This window comes from Leptidea sinapis, chromosome Z (assembly GCF_905404315.1).
Source record: "Leptidea sinapis chromosome Z, ilLepSina1.1, whole genome shotgun sequence".
In the NCBI taxonomy this organism is placed as follows: Eukaryota; Metazoa; Arthropoda; class Insecta; order Lepidoptera; family Pieridae; genus Leptidea; species Leptidea sinapis.
This window is the reverse complement of record NC_066312.1, coordinates 20,197,814-20,213,559: the sequence shown is the minus strand read 5'-3', so window position 1 is coordinate 20,213,559 and position 15,746 is coordinate 20,197,814. Positions and strand designations below refer to the sequence as shown.

Genomic DNA, 15,746 nt, shown 5'->3' with positions numbered 1-15,746 from the left:
TTATATATGAGAAATATTTTTGAGATATTTTTTTGTGATTTTTGTAGAATAGAATATGGGATATATCAGTGATTTGAAGAATTTTTGTTTATGCGTTTACTCTCGCTAATGCAGGAAAAGGTGAAATAAATTTAATGCAGTCTTATAATCTAATAAATTATTAATTTGTGATGATATTAGACATATACGAAATTATAATTTTTAAATATAAAGCAAGTAATAATTAGACTATATTCAGACAAAGATAAGAAATTTGAAAGACGAAGACATCGAAATCTAAGCACTTAGTGAGTCTGAAAATACTATGTAAATATTTCATTATTTCCAGACATCGAGTAAGGTAAGTGGCATTCTCGTTGTACAGATAAAATGTAGTCTAGTGTGAATTTTAAGCGGTCAATATCACCCCTTAGAGATTATATTAAATTCCTCTTCTTGAGTTAAATCGTGCTTACACTAGAATATTGTTTCAGCAAGGCTGTTTACACGACGCAATCCAATATTGAAAAGCTCTTATATTCTTTTTCAATACTGTGAAATTGCAAACAAATAATGCAGAAGATATTTGCTTTTGTCGCTTATGTTGTTGTTTTCTGATCTGTTCGTCGGTTAATGTAACAAAAATTTTACGGCCGCATTGTATATTTTAAAGCCAAATAGGGAGGTTAATTTGTACAGTTATCATTATTATTTGATATAAAAACTTTTTTAGGCACTCTGAGCTTATTTATTTTTACACGTTTTTAATTTGCTTCACCTGTATGTATGTTTGTTTGTTTGTGACCGACTCATTTGGACGCGATTTTGACCCAATTTAAACGGCCCGATTTCGTTCAAACTTCGTAGATTTATCGAGAACTGTTTGAGAAACTGTTACTTTAATTTATATAATTTTCATCTACCGTCTATAAGGAATTGATGTTAATTTTCAATATAAAGATTTTCATAATGAGCTTGTTTTTTAGTTTTTTTTAAACAACTATTTATTAATAGGTATTGAGTTACAATGAGCTCGCTCGCTTGGCAATTCAATGCTCGTATGGATTGAGTCAGCTCGAGTAAACTAGGTTGGAGAAGACAACACCTGCCCATCATTTCATATACCGCATCTTAATGTGCATTGTGCACACGTTGATATTATGCGGGTTATTCCTTTGACTGCATATAGATCGTTTGTGTCAGGCCTCACTTCATTGAACGTATTTGTATGTAGCTTCCACACATTTAGTTAAGCATCGTTTTTAGTAAACCGGTTACGTTAACAATATGACACATGATAACATAATGCTCATAGCTATACAAACTATTATGAGTATGAAACATTGTCTTCAGCTATCAATGAAAGTATATAATCTATATATATAAAATGAATTGCTGTTCGTAAGTCTCGCTAAAACTCGAGAACGGCTGGACCGATTTGGCAAATTTAGGTCTTGAATTATTTGTGGAAGTCCAGAGAAGGTGTAAAAGGTGAATAAATAGGAAAATGATGCTAAATTAAATAAAAACAACAAATTTGTTTTTCCTTTGATGTGTCCATACATAATTTCTATGAGAGAATTTATTGACGCACGGTTTGATAGTTCTGCTGTGAAACAATTTCATTACGACAGGAGGACGGTATTTTGGCAGTAATTTTTGATGTTATGGTATATTATTGACAAATTCATATAAAAATATTATTTTATTTATTATATACAGAACAACGTCTGTCGGGTCAGCTAGTTTAATATACAAATAATAAATTCAGCATACAATAAAAACATAGAAACAAACTGTTGTTATTTTATAGTTTAAATATTTTCTACGATTCCCCGTTTTTTAAATTCATATACTTACCTACTACATACATTGAAGATACTTCGTGATCGTAAATAAATACTTACTAATAAAGATTGGCAGCCGTAGTTATACAGAAACATTTCCGAACGAAACTTTCCCAAAAGTACAAAATCATATCATGTTAAGATACTGAATTAAACTTAATAATAAAGGATATTTTGTAGATCTCATAAATTCTACAATAAATAAATAAAACAGTAGAAGTAGAAGTTGAAGTAGGTACTTAGTCACTTTTACAGTAGATGTTCTTTTTTTGATTTTTAATTCAAGTTGCACTATTAGTTATTTTTTCTTTTACTAGAATAGTATTATTTAGCAATATAAATGGAAAATCCTTAAAAAAAAACTATAAGAACCTAAGAATTGTAAGAGAAATATTATTGTATACAATATTTTTATGATAGTTTCTTTACAATTGATTGAAAGTGTGGAAAACAATTGTGCTTAACCAGGTGAACGGTGCCTTACACCCGTTTATACGCAGTCAGAATATCTTTAAGAAGAACATGTCTAGCCTTTCATCGATACGTATAAGTTCCTTCCCGTACCTTTAGCAGTAAATACTAGGCTTGGTAGAAGAAAAATATATGATGTGATGGAGATGAGACTTTTCCTATCATGTGTGGAGTTATGTATGAAGGACAGTTCAAGAAACAATTTACGAAGAGATCACAAGTAAAATTATCGGTCATTATGGTTATTGAGGAGAAAATATTGGGAAGGTTTGGTCTTGAAGGGGGATCGAAGTAAATTAACTGCAACGTTATGGGCAAATGCGACAGATAATCTTTGAAATGTTTTGAGTACCAGGAGATCATATGTGAAAGGAATTAATTCGTGACTCCGTCAAATGGGGGTTCTTAATCTCTGCCTATGTCTCGGGGTACAAGCGTGATTGTATGGATATATGTGTTATAATATGATTTGAGCTTTATTATACACACGTGTAATATATTCTGCATGTGTCCTTATCTATCTCTTACATATTAAAAAACCTTATTACACAGTTAAAACGGAGTAAAATTGTAGCTAGTTTCAATATTAATAATAATTAATATATTATATCATAATAAATTACTTAAATTAAATTTATTATAGAAGAAAAGAACAAACACATAACCTGATTCTGTTGACAAAAAATTTAGTCGTTGCAATCAAAGACAATAATAATTGGTAACTCAAAATTTCTAAATATTTCTTCATAATTAACAATGTTATCAATATTGAATAGTAGGTAAATTCATTTAAACTACGTTAAACGTCACACTAAACTCAACCGTGCAAAACTGATATAGTCCTTAATTATCTGTTAAACTACCCGCTGTGCACGTTATTAAAATCATTATTAAATCTTCGCTTTATGTAGTGGAATAATACGATGTAGTTACAAAATGTAAGTTAATCTTCTTTGTAATATTAATGCGATCAAAACGTTTATTAATATTTTTTTTTAAACAAGCCTCTTTTTGGGTACTACGTAAATGGGATGTAATGGAAGTCGAAATCACCGCATAAAGCCATTTATTTACTGTCTCAAAATTGATTCCTTGAGAATAATTTTTGATGTCATTTCTAACACTACCACCGCTTCGGAAACAATTAATGGCTCTCTGAGAGAGAAGAAGGGGCGCAAGAAACTCTCGCAGCATTCTTTTTTTTGCGTTCTATTTAATAATGTATATATTATTATATTCTACTGTCATTATTATAGCTATAAAATAATCATAATCTAGTCCCAGGCTGTCCGAACACTTAGGAATTCAGCTGTGGAGTAGTAGCATTTACTACAGAGCCATTTTTTTTTAATTTAAATGTATTTATACGTAAAGCCTGAACAGTGGCTGGGACATTGTTATAAAAATATATACTAATATTTATTTTTTATCACGAACATCTTATTACTACTTACGCAGTCCTGTCAATATAAAAAATATGGCTTAAGCATTCGGGAATAATTCATTCTAAAGCCATTGGAAATATAAAATCTCATGTAATTAGATAAAAATGAAACAAAAATGTATTTATGTAAGATCATACCGTTCTTGTTTGTAGTAGGCCAGACAGTGCGAGGGAAGAGTCGTATCGCATCAATCAATTATATGGTGTCAAACAGTAGAATATCTAACTTGTTTAAAATTATAAGGAACAACTTCGTATTTGTGTAAACAGCTTTTACATTACCGCCTTATAATTGCCAATTTTTCAAAGTATTAAAACGGACATAGTATTTATATACAGAGATATGCCATCGCGGACCTTTCTATAGCCCTGTATAAGATACACAATTTCACAATATATTATTTTGTTATATCTAAAGGGTTTAGACAGCGTTCTTATTTAATGCTCCCAGACAGCTTACTTTTTCCGACTCCTCCAACAAATTCCGTTAAAGAATACAAAAATTTAACAAATTATATACTTAAACCGGTGCACTAGTTTTTGAGTTTATCGCAAACAGATAGACGCCGTGGAGGATTTTGTTTTATAATATTACTAGCTGACCCAGCAAACATATAAAGTAATTACTAAATAAAGAAAATCAGTAATTAAAATTTTTTGAGTATAAAAAATAGATGACGACTAATTCTCAGATCTACCATATATATCGTACATAAAATTTATCGTACTACAATAATCATTATATTCGATTGTCATATTGCAACTCTATTGCCTATCTGTGGATGGAATAGAATAATATTTAAATTGCGATACGATAGGTGTTGATATTAGACGGGTGAAAATTTGAATTGTATGTTTTTTTTAAGAGTGAATCATATTAAATTAAAATAAAATCGTCAAAAAAAATTCTTGGGGTGATTTACACTATGATGAGTATAATACATGTTTTCCAAATTCTATCACCTGCTTTAAACTAAAATAACATCCTCACTTCCTTGATTTGTGGTGTTGCTGTATACTTTTATAGTGTTATTTCCATGGAACTTGCCATAAAACTTAACCGAAGCATGTACACCCACGAAAAGGACAGCAACACCACTTTCTAATTCAAATAGTTTTATTCAAAATTGTATGTATTTTAAATAACTTAATGATGATCAAAATTCATTCCAAAAACATAATATATTTTGTTGATGCATACCTAAGACCTGAGAAGAACGAGCGCAAGAATCAAAACAACAGGGGCCTTATAATTTTAAAATAATTTTTTAATTTACGTTATTTATTGATAGTCATTAACTGTTATAGCAACCGGAACCGAATATTTATTTTTCGGAACAACAATTATTTTTAATATCGTAACACATTTTTTTTAACTTTTTATGCGATGAAGTTGTAAACGCATCTTCATCGCCCAACAGATTGACTCACTATCTCGACTTTACAGAATAGTAGGAATTTAACTCAAAATTGATTCCAGTGGTTCCAAGAGAGTATGGCTCGCGGTGATCACCTACCATCGGATAACTTGAATGCTCATTTGTTCTCCTTTTCCATTAAATAAATTGTTTCAGGTCCCTCTCAGGAAGGATTGTAGGTACAGTGTGGTGGTTTTTTGCACTGATACTTGTATGTTCGTACACAGCAAACCTGGCGGCGTATCTGATTGTCGAGAAGATTTCCGAACCAACACAATTTCTCACCTACAGCTCCAAAATTAAATTCGAAGTAAGACCGCTCTTTATAATAAACAGGTAACAATAATATTATGTTGCTGCTTGCGAAGCGATGCAACAGCGATTGTTTTGAATTCCGGTATGTAATCAATTGCTATTTTATACAAAAATACTATCATTTTAATTCATTTTCTTATAGCGATCTAAATTCTTTTGAATTTTTAGCGTGCGATACGTTATCCTTTTCCGCACTAGTGCTTTTTGTTTTCGTGGTTAAAATCAATTAAACATCTGTAAATCAAAAGGCAAAAGTGTTTGTAATAGTAAGTAAGGAGAAGAATAATTAAATAACAGATGGAAACAAAATCACACATTAAATTCAACTAAAAGCATCTTCCGATTAACAATGGCTTAACCTTTTACCCCCATTTCTTATGATATGAATAGTCAGAACCCAGCTCCATCTTCATTTCATTTTTCCCCAAAAGAATTAAAAGCGTCTCTCAATCCACGCGCGGAATGGTCATTTCATAATACACATAATTTCCGCATTTATATCGAAATGTACTAATAGTTATATTACCCAGAAGTGGAGTTAAACCCCGTCGGAAATCATACCCATAATCCGTTTCTCGATAGGCAGATTTTATAATATCACTTATTATAATATGTTTTAAAGTAATTAATTATGTTTAAAGTAAATATATTCTTAGTATATTATATAGTATATAGTGTGGTTTATCAGAAGCCACATAACACTAATTAATTCAACACTATATGTATGAATATATATGTCTTTACGCCATGCTTACTCAATACGAAGCAGCTATAGAACAGAAAGCCATTAACTGCGATCCAGGCATACCTCAATGGTTTCTAACAGGTCTATTTCAGATCACATATTAACATTAGACTAAACTACTATACAATTCCACTATAAAAAGCCTTTTTTGTACATATGAATAAAAGTTATTTGTAAAGATAGCAGCATCATTAGCAGTATTATATTTTTTTTGTAGAAATAAGTGCTATATTAAATCTAAATAGTACATAAATTTCAAGAAAAGCACATCTTATAAATTTATTATTTATTAATGTAATATTTCATTACTTGAATAAAATATATAATGAGAAATCATTTCAGAGTGAATTCCTTCCTAACAATGATCTTGTAAAGGATCCGGAAGTAGTAAATAATCCACCATTCACTATGGACAGTCGTTATAAGAATTCCTGCGCTACGCCGAAAATCTGTCGTTACAAGCACGTTGACTTCGGGATTGCTTTGACAAAGGGATCTCCAATCAAGTAAGTAAAAGCACCCACTTTTATATATTATTTATATTCTGTAAGTTATTTCAATAACGAAATTTAATCTTTATCTTTATTATTTTGGAGCTACCTCCTTACAATGATTAAGTACAAAAAGTTGGTTTTTCAAAGTTAAAATCAAATGAACTACAATTAGGCTTAAATTAAGGGCTTTTGAATCATCATTATAAACATTCATTATAAATTACTGAAGAGCTCCTGAGAAGAATATACAAGAAACTCAACGCCAACTCTTTTCATTTAAGGTTAGTGCCGATATAGACCAGTGCCGAAGCCTTTGAAAATGATAAAAAGTGAAACAAAATAATAGTAGGATGAAACCCATTGGAAAAGGACGAGAATATAACAAAAATTAAGGGAAAAATAAATTACAGGCGATCAGAGGTTGGGAAGTGGAAAAGGGTTTTAGGGTAAAAAACGGTTTATCTCGATTTCCGGCAAAACTACAAGTCCTATGGCAAAAAGTTAATTGGCAAAGTTGTAGGTAATAAAGAGATCTACCACTTTTGTAATTACACTTTTTTCACATAACCTCAAAATTTAGGTGAAAAATTCAAAAAACCAAGTTCTTGGTTCTTTATTTATATCTTTTTATAAAAAAATATTTTTTTCTACGAAATTTGGTGCAAACTTAGCTTATTATGTCCCAAATACACTGTAATTTATTTGATTTAAAATATTTATTTTTTCGCCTTATTTTAACTAAATATCAAAAAAGCACCCTAATTTTCAATCGAAAATTCTGACGTCAAAATATTAGCTTTTTTCAAAAAGTTTGGGGGCTTTTTGTTTGTTGAAATATCTACTTTTTGATGGTGTAAAAAAAATATAAATTACAATTGTAAATATTCGGAAAATTTAAGTCCAACATACCTGTTGTTTCGTAGCAGCAAAAATATGGATTACGATTAATTAAATCTATTTATAAATGTAAAAAGGATAATGATTCAGTGTTAAATCAACCTTTTTTTTTCAATTTTATTGATTTTCTAATCCATATTTTTGCTGCTACTTAATAAGAGGTGTGAATTCCTTATGAAATGCCTTTTGTTGGACTTAAATTTTCCGAACATTTACAATTGCAATTTATATTTTTTTACAACATCAGAAAGAAGATATTTCAACGAACTAAAAGCACCCAAACTTTTTGAAAAAAGCTGATATTTTGACGTCAGAATTTTCGATTGAAAATTAGGGTGCTTTTTTGATATTTAGTTAAAATAAGGCGAAAAAATAAATATTTTAAATCAAATAAATTACAGTGTATTTGGGACATAATAAGCTAAGTTTGCACCAAATTTCGTAGAAAAAAATATTTTTTTATAAAAAGATATAAATAAAGAACCAAGAACTTGGTTTTTTGAATTTTTCACCTAAATTTTGAGGTTATGTGAAAAAAGTGTAATTACAAAAGTGGTAGATCTCTTTATTACCTACAACTTTGCCAATTAACTTTTTGCCATAGGACTTGTAGTTTTGCCGGAAATCGAGATAAACCGTTTTTTACTCAAAAACACCCCCCTTTTCCAATTCCCGACCTCAGATCGCCCGTAATTTATTTTTCCCTTAATTTTTGTTATATGTTCGTCCTTTACCAATGAGTTTCATCCCACTGTAATTTTTTTTTGGTTTCATAAATTATCGACCCTGGTCTTATAGTTCTACATAAGTATACATTAGTATGTATATTATTATATAAGTGATGGGAATTGGTAAAGGCAATGGACATCCGCAACAATACGAGGAAAGAGATGCGTTGCCGGCCTTTTAGTCTGGAGTATGTTGTAAGATTGAAGTTTTTTAAATCGTATTGGTTCGGGAAAACTGCAACATGGAATTGATTCCAATAAAAATGAACTCAGCTGTTATTCTGTCAAAACTTAAAAAAAGATCAAATATTAAATCTAATTAATATTATCGTCTTTATCATAAGGCGCTAAATGATATTAATTATATCGAGTCATACACTCAACCAATCAACTTACTCAAATATAACTCACGTATTGTATTACGTCAATTATTCATCATCTGACAGTCCAAAACCAACATTCATACTAATTTACTTCAGAGATGATATCAAAATCTTTCTTTTGTTCATCGCGAACACAAAGTAATAGATACTTGAGTATCTATTCCCACTCTGTGGTAATATAAATATAATAGCGTCAAAAACATTCTTGTTCACTTTACAAAAAGAAAGTGTTTTATAAGGAATATCTACATACACCAAACAAACTTCATTATTATTGTTTCAAGTAATATTTACACTGTAAAATATTTTGATTGGATTCGTTACCGTAAGCGGTTATTAAATTATTCATCCATCATATTGTTTTATGGAAAGTGAAAAATTCAGTTAAAAATATAAAGGCTTCTCAGTGGTTTTTAAAATACCAATGTTATCGTTCTAGCCGAGTACAGTACAATATTATTTGACCTGCGTATTTTAACATGACATATTGATTAAAACGACAATATCAAAGCCGTATTTCAAAATACTCAATGGCAATGTGGATAATATATTGCTGGTACATTTGATTAATTGATATTACTGTGAATTTATTAGATTCTGTGCACGTGTTAGCAATACAATTATGATTTGTTGTATTTATCTACACATATACATACCTCCTCTCACGATATCAGTGTTAAAACAATGTAAATGGTTACTTCATGCTGTTTGTTTGATGGAAAAGGAGGACAAACGAGCGTACGGGTCCTGGTGTTAAGTGATCACCGCCGCCCACATTCTCTTGCAACACCAAAGGAATCACAGGAGCGTTGCCGGCCTTGAAGGGACATGTATGCGGTTTTTATACGCTTTATATTAGTTTCACCTGTATGTCTGTATGTTTGTAACCGACTTCTTTGGGCGCGATTTTGACCCACTTTAAATGGCTAGATTTCGAAAAAATGAAAAATAAATAATAGTTAAAAAAAAACTAAAAAGCACGCTTTATATAAAATTCAACTAAAAATAGAAAATAAATTTAAATTGAAAATAGTGTAAAAAAAAATATTTTATTGTAAAAAAAAGCGTGGGGTGCTTTTTAAGATATTATTAAAATAATAATTCATCTACACCCCACGCTTTTTTTTACAATTTTTTTTTACACTATTTTCAATTTATTTTCTATTTTTTAGTTGAATTTTATATAAAGCGTGCGTTTTAGTTTTTTTTAACTATTATTTATTTTGATGCTACCCATGTCGTATCGCCCTGGAAACACCGCACAAGGAAGTTCATTCCACAGCTTTGTAGTACGTGGAAGAAAGCTCCTTGGAAACCGCACTGGTGTAAAAACAAATTGAGATGGTTAATATATTCTTGTTAATTTGAAAGTTAAATTTACAGAAAACAAGATTCACCATTTTGCACACATTCAATTGATTTAACTGATGCCAAAGTTCGTTGCACAATACCCCTATCCATTTTATTTATATAATTCATCTTAACAGTTTATTAACATACTGCAAATAAGATATAATAATTTGAGGTTATCTTTTGTATAAAAACGCTGGAGCCTTTTCCTAGCGGGCTTTGATCGGCCGTGCGTACGATATTGCTCGTCTATAAACTCTACACCAGAATGAGATTGGAAAATGAATTAAAATGAACTAAAAATGTAGCTTTTGCATTTTGCCAGAGTTCTTAAAGTGTATTAGAGATACTGGTAATTTATATTTGTTGCATATCAAAAAGCATCATCGAACAAAAGCCTTTGTGAGTATGATCGTTCCCAGCCAAAGAGTAATTTTCTTTATTCACATATTTATCTTTCACGCTATTTTTTCACGCGGGCAAGAGGCTCACGGGATGGGGAGAGGTGAGGCAACCGCCCATGGACATCCGCAACAACAGGTGTGTCAAGAAATGCGTTGCCGGCCTTTAAGGTGGTGGGTATGCTTTTTTCTTGAAGGTCCCTAAGTCGTATCTGTTCGGGAAGACCGCTGCCGGTAGTTGATTCCACAAAGTGGCTGTGCGAGGCAAGAAATTTCGAATATTTTGTACAATTTTATTTTTTCAGCAATAGTTTTGAATATAATTTTGCATATAAGACAAAAAAAGATTGCATTCATGGTACCTATATTTCAATTTGCAAGATATTAGATTTATTTATGATTTTTGTTTTGAATATTACATCCAAATCTCAAGTAAAATTTAAGAATAAGGTAATATAATCAAATAATATAAGAATCAAATTATAAATTACAATAAATTTAGAATAAAGAACTTCATGTCTGTTTATTAACAAATATTCAAGCTACTCTATGTTTTAAACAAAGTAGTGATTTTTTTTTTTATTAAAATAAGGGACAAGACGGGCAGGACGTTCAGCTGATTGTCATTGACACGCCATGCCCATTACAATAGAGTGCCGCTCAGGATTTTTGAAAAACCCAAAAATTTTGAGCGGCACTACAGTTGCGGTAGTCACCTTGAGACGATAGATGTTAAGTCTCATTTGCCCAGTAATTTCACTAGCTACGGCAGCCTTGAGACCGAAACACAATAATGTTTATATATTAGTACATCACGGCAGGAATAGGAGCCGTTGTGGTACCCTTAAACTAGCCGGCATCCTGTGCATAGGAGCCGAACTGGTGAAAGTGCTTGACCAGAAATCTCTTAAGACTTTAAAGGTTTTAACTTGTTAAAAATACGAACCCAACAATATGATATCCTCAGCGCATAAAATATAAAATAAAATGAAGTAACATTTTATTTTATTTTCGCTACAAGGAACTTCATAACTATTTGAATTCTTTAAAATTTATCTTCATTTTTACCCTGAAAAGTTGTTTTAATAATTTTCCAACAGCTCTTTTAAATTTCACGTTAAATAAATTTAAACTCAAAAGGCGAGGTTGATAAAATAAAAGTAAAAGTCTTAAAAGTAGCTGGTAGATTTCTCTTCAATAGTCTACATTCTATACTCTATACTTATATTTATCTAATATTTTTTAAAAACTGTAGGTCTGGTATATATCTGGTAGGTAAATCAGATATACCATAATATATAAATTAACACATAAAACTACTTTATAAGAATAAGAAAACTTTGTAATTACTGGAACTTAACATTAATTATTTAAGAAATAATAATAAATTTACTTTGTTCTATACCGTTATTATTATCTTAGTAATTAAATTAAAGTTCTTACTAATCTATATATATCTGTATATATATAAAAATGAATTGCTGTTCGTTAGTCTCGCTAAAACTCGAGAACGGCTGGACCGATTTGGCTAATTTTGGTCTTGAATTATTTGTGGAAGTCCAGAGAAGGTTTAAAAGGTGAATAAATAGGAAAATGTGTCCATACATAATTTCTACGAGAGAATTTATTGAAGCACGGTCTGACAGTTCTGCTGTAAAACAATTTCATTACGACAGCAGGGTGCATATTTTACGAAGTAAGTCTTGATGTTATGATATATTATTGACAAATTCATATAAAAACATTATTTTATTTATTATATACATAACAACGTCTGTCGGGCCAGCTAGTAATAAATATAAAATAGTTTAAAAAACATTGACATTTTGATGATTACAAGATAAATCGTGTTACTTGTGAGATATTATTATACACTTCATGAATATGTAAGGTGCACATAAGTTATATACGGCTGATTTGTAATTCCTAAAAATTTCTAAAATATCCCTGAAGGCTAAGATTGTTCAATAGTATTCAAAGCCTCATTAATTCTTCTTCTTCTAATAATCTAAATTAATTGTTAACTCTTTTATCTGCACCAAAGAGATTCGAGAAAAAACCGTTCAAGATTTTTTTCAGTTTCTTTGTGCGTGTATACATGCTATATTATATTAAAGTTATGAATTGATTTGAATGCAGTTTAGTTATTGAAATAATACTCGCTATTCTAAAGACACACTTCAGTCGAGTTAATTTATAAAAACCATTATTTGAATTTTGTTCTGTTATTCTGTTCTTATTTCCAAAACAAAAAAATATTGCAACATTAGATCACCACGTAAACGCCAGCGCGGGCAAACTCGTTTGTGTGAGCGATATGTATTCATATATTCTTAGCATCGTAACGGCAATGGGACCCCTTATAAAATGTACGCAGTTTTAAGAGCGGTAATTATTCAATTAATCTGACCGAAAACTACTCGTATGAGAGTAATACTCAAATTGAAATGGATTTGTTATTAAAGTTGACAGCTGTCAATATTCAATTGAGTTGAATATATCGTATTTTATAAAAGCCTGAGCGAAAATCACGCACGAGTGAGTTGGACTCAAAATCAATTGGATTCCTATTAAATATGAAGTGCACCTAAACATAGATTAATATAAAGTTATCCTTGAATATGAAAACTGTTGCTTGGTTTCATATTTATTAAGAATTAGCTGACCCAACAGACGTTGTTCTGTATAATATAATAAATAAAATAATGTTTTTTTTTTATGAATTTGTTAATACCATAACATCAAGAATTATTTCGTAAAATCATTTGAAAATATTCTTTCAATTTGTTTTCTGAACGACGGGGGACACATCAAAGGAAAAATTTATTTGTTTATATTTTTTTTTCTAGAAATTTCATATTTATTGACCTTTTAAACCTTCCCTGGACTTCCACTAACTATTCAAGACCAAAATAAGCCAAATCGGCCCAGCCGTTCTCGAATTTTAGCGAGACTAACGAACAGCAATTCATTTTTATGTATATAGATAAATATGAAAAGAAATAATTTAATTTATAGCGTGCTACCATAATGGCCAATTTGAAGAATATAGACAGAAAATGAAACCATGGAACTACCAGGGTGTTTTTATTTTATTTATTGCATACTAGCTTCATTATTTATATTTTAAGCACCATTAAGGTTCTATATAAATTTCGTATATCATAGTTTCGTAAATTTGACTTAAATAATGTTCCATTTATATTTTAAACCTAGATAGGTGTAGATGGGTCTTGGTATTGGCATTCAATTAATCACTCACCTTCGATAAATAAACCTATAAAATTATTATTAAGTCGGTACGAACTTCAAAATATATTTTTAAACATAAATAACAAAAATGAAAATATATTTTTTTGTGTTAAGTATTTAAATTTATTTACTTCATGAAGATGCCACTATTATTAATTATCAGATGATAGTACAGCCAATTGGTTTATAAGTTTTACTTTAAAAAATCAATTGTTGAATATCTTTGCGATTCTTTTCAACAAAAGCAGCCCCACAATTGGTGATAGTTAAAAAAACTTAATGAACGTTTGACTTTTGATTTTGATAACAAGATTATATGTTTAAAAGAGGTACTACAGTACAAATATGGAAATTGCCCCATTCAAGTCAATGACCAATCAAGAACAGAGTTCTGAAGAAGTAACATAAAAAATTACAATCTCTTACAAGAGCACAAGCCCAAACACTGCTAGTTTATTTGATTCCATTCAGAAACACCAATCTGTAGACTTTTTGTATTTCGGTCTGAAGGGCGCAGTAACTAGTGAAATTACTGGGCAAATGAGACATAACATCTTATTTCTTAAGGTGACAAGCGCAATTGTAGTGAAGTCAGAATTTTTCGGTTTTTTACGTATCCTGAGCAGCACTGCATTGTGATGGACAGGGCGTAGCAGTTACCATTAGCTGAACGTCCTGCTCATCTCGTCCCTTCGACTCTCGCCTTATAAAAAAGAAACCGTTAATTCTGTATGAAGGTATGTAAAATTTGCCAACCTAGAGAAAAATAAAGACCCTTTCTTAACTTCCAGTAAGTAAACACATGACTGTCTATGTAGGTAATAGAATAACATGAAATAAATCTATCTATAGGTATATTTATAATGAAAATGGCCTTTGTTTGAGGCTCAATCCCGCCTAAACCACTGATCGTGTCGACATGAAACTACCACCATTCGATGCGAAATTTATTTAAGATTGGTTATGGTTCATTTCTTTTTTCGAATTCCAAAGTCGCCCCCTTAAAAATTTGCCCACTGAAGCGGGCGGGAACGGCTAGTGCTGTATATATACAATTTACCAAACTGTAAAAAATATAGACTCCACTCCACTTGCTAAAGTAACTAGTAAGTAAACAGATGACTTTCTATGTTAACAATAGAAAAATAGAAAATTCCTGATGAATAAGGCAATCTAACAAAGAAATCTAAATATTATTTAGAAAATACACAATTATGCTGATGTCAGACAATCAAAAAGATGCGAAGTGTTACAGCGTGGAACGCTGAACAGTCGTAAATTTTTACAGACACGTCAGTAGGAAAGTGGATGTTCTGCATTTCGGATTTATGCTACCCCATTTTTATGATACCGCGATTTGCGAACGTGATTTTTAACAACAAGTTAAAATTTACATTTTATAACATACAGCTGCGGTTTTATATGAGCTTAAATCACAGGGGAGCTTTATTGGATGAAAAACCTAGTAAAGGTATTCGATTTTATACTCGGAAACTCCCGTTTTATAATAATAGCAAAGGTTAAGGAGCTTCGCCAGTCTCTTGGGAGTGGAAACTTTAAAATTCAAGTTAGAATTTGCTTGATACTTGTTAAAAGAAGTTGCTTTGAGATTAAAGTATTCGCTGCAGGGCTGTGAACTGCACAAGTTTATATAAGTTCTGTTTATTAGTACAATAATATGATTTTATAAGTAAAGTTATGTTGCTTATCTTGTGTAGCTGAGATGAGATATGACATAGACATTCAAAGCAAATTTGTAATACTATAATTATGTCTCAACGGACGGGCAATATATACACTCATCCTCCCCAATTATAATTAGGGTTCCGTAGCCAAATGGCAAAAAACCCTTATAGATTCGTCATGTCTGTTTGTCTGTCCGTCCGTATGCCACAGCAACTTTTTTTTTTGAATCTGTAAGGACTACACTGTTGAATCGTAGTAAGAAGATGTATTCTGTGATCGGCATTAAGATTTTACACAAAAAAAACAACAAATATTGTGGGTTGGAGAATCCCAAAA

The 15,746-nt window shown here is 30.8% G+C and overlaps 1 protein-coding gene across 2 annotated transcripts in view; it reads left to right on the top strand.

The window, feature by feature from the left end:
• The window catches only part of LOC126978681 (glutamate receptor 1-like), a 136,917-nt gene that overhangs the window by 107,478 nt on the left and 13,693 nt on the right, over positions 1-15,746 (top strand). For both annotated transcript variants that reach the window (XM_050827680.1, XM_050827679.1), the window contains exons 14-15: positions 5,316-5,469; positions 6,562-6,725. In XM_050827680.1, coding sequence (XP_050683637.1) covers positions 5,316-5,469; positions 6,562-6,725 — 318 coding nt within the window. The remainder of the gene's footprint in view (positions 1-5,315; positions 5,470-6,561; positions 6,726-15,746) is intronic.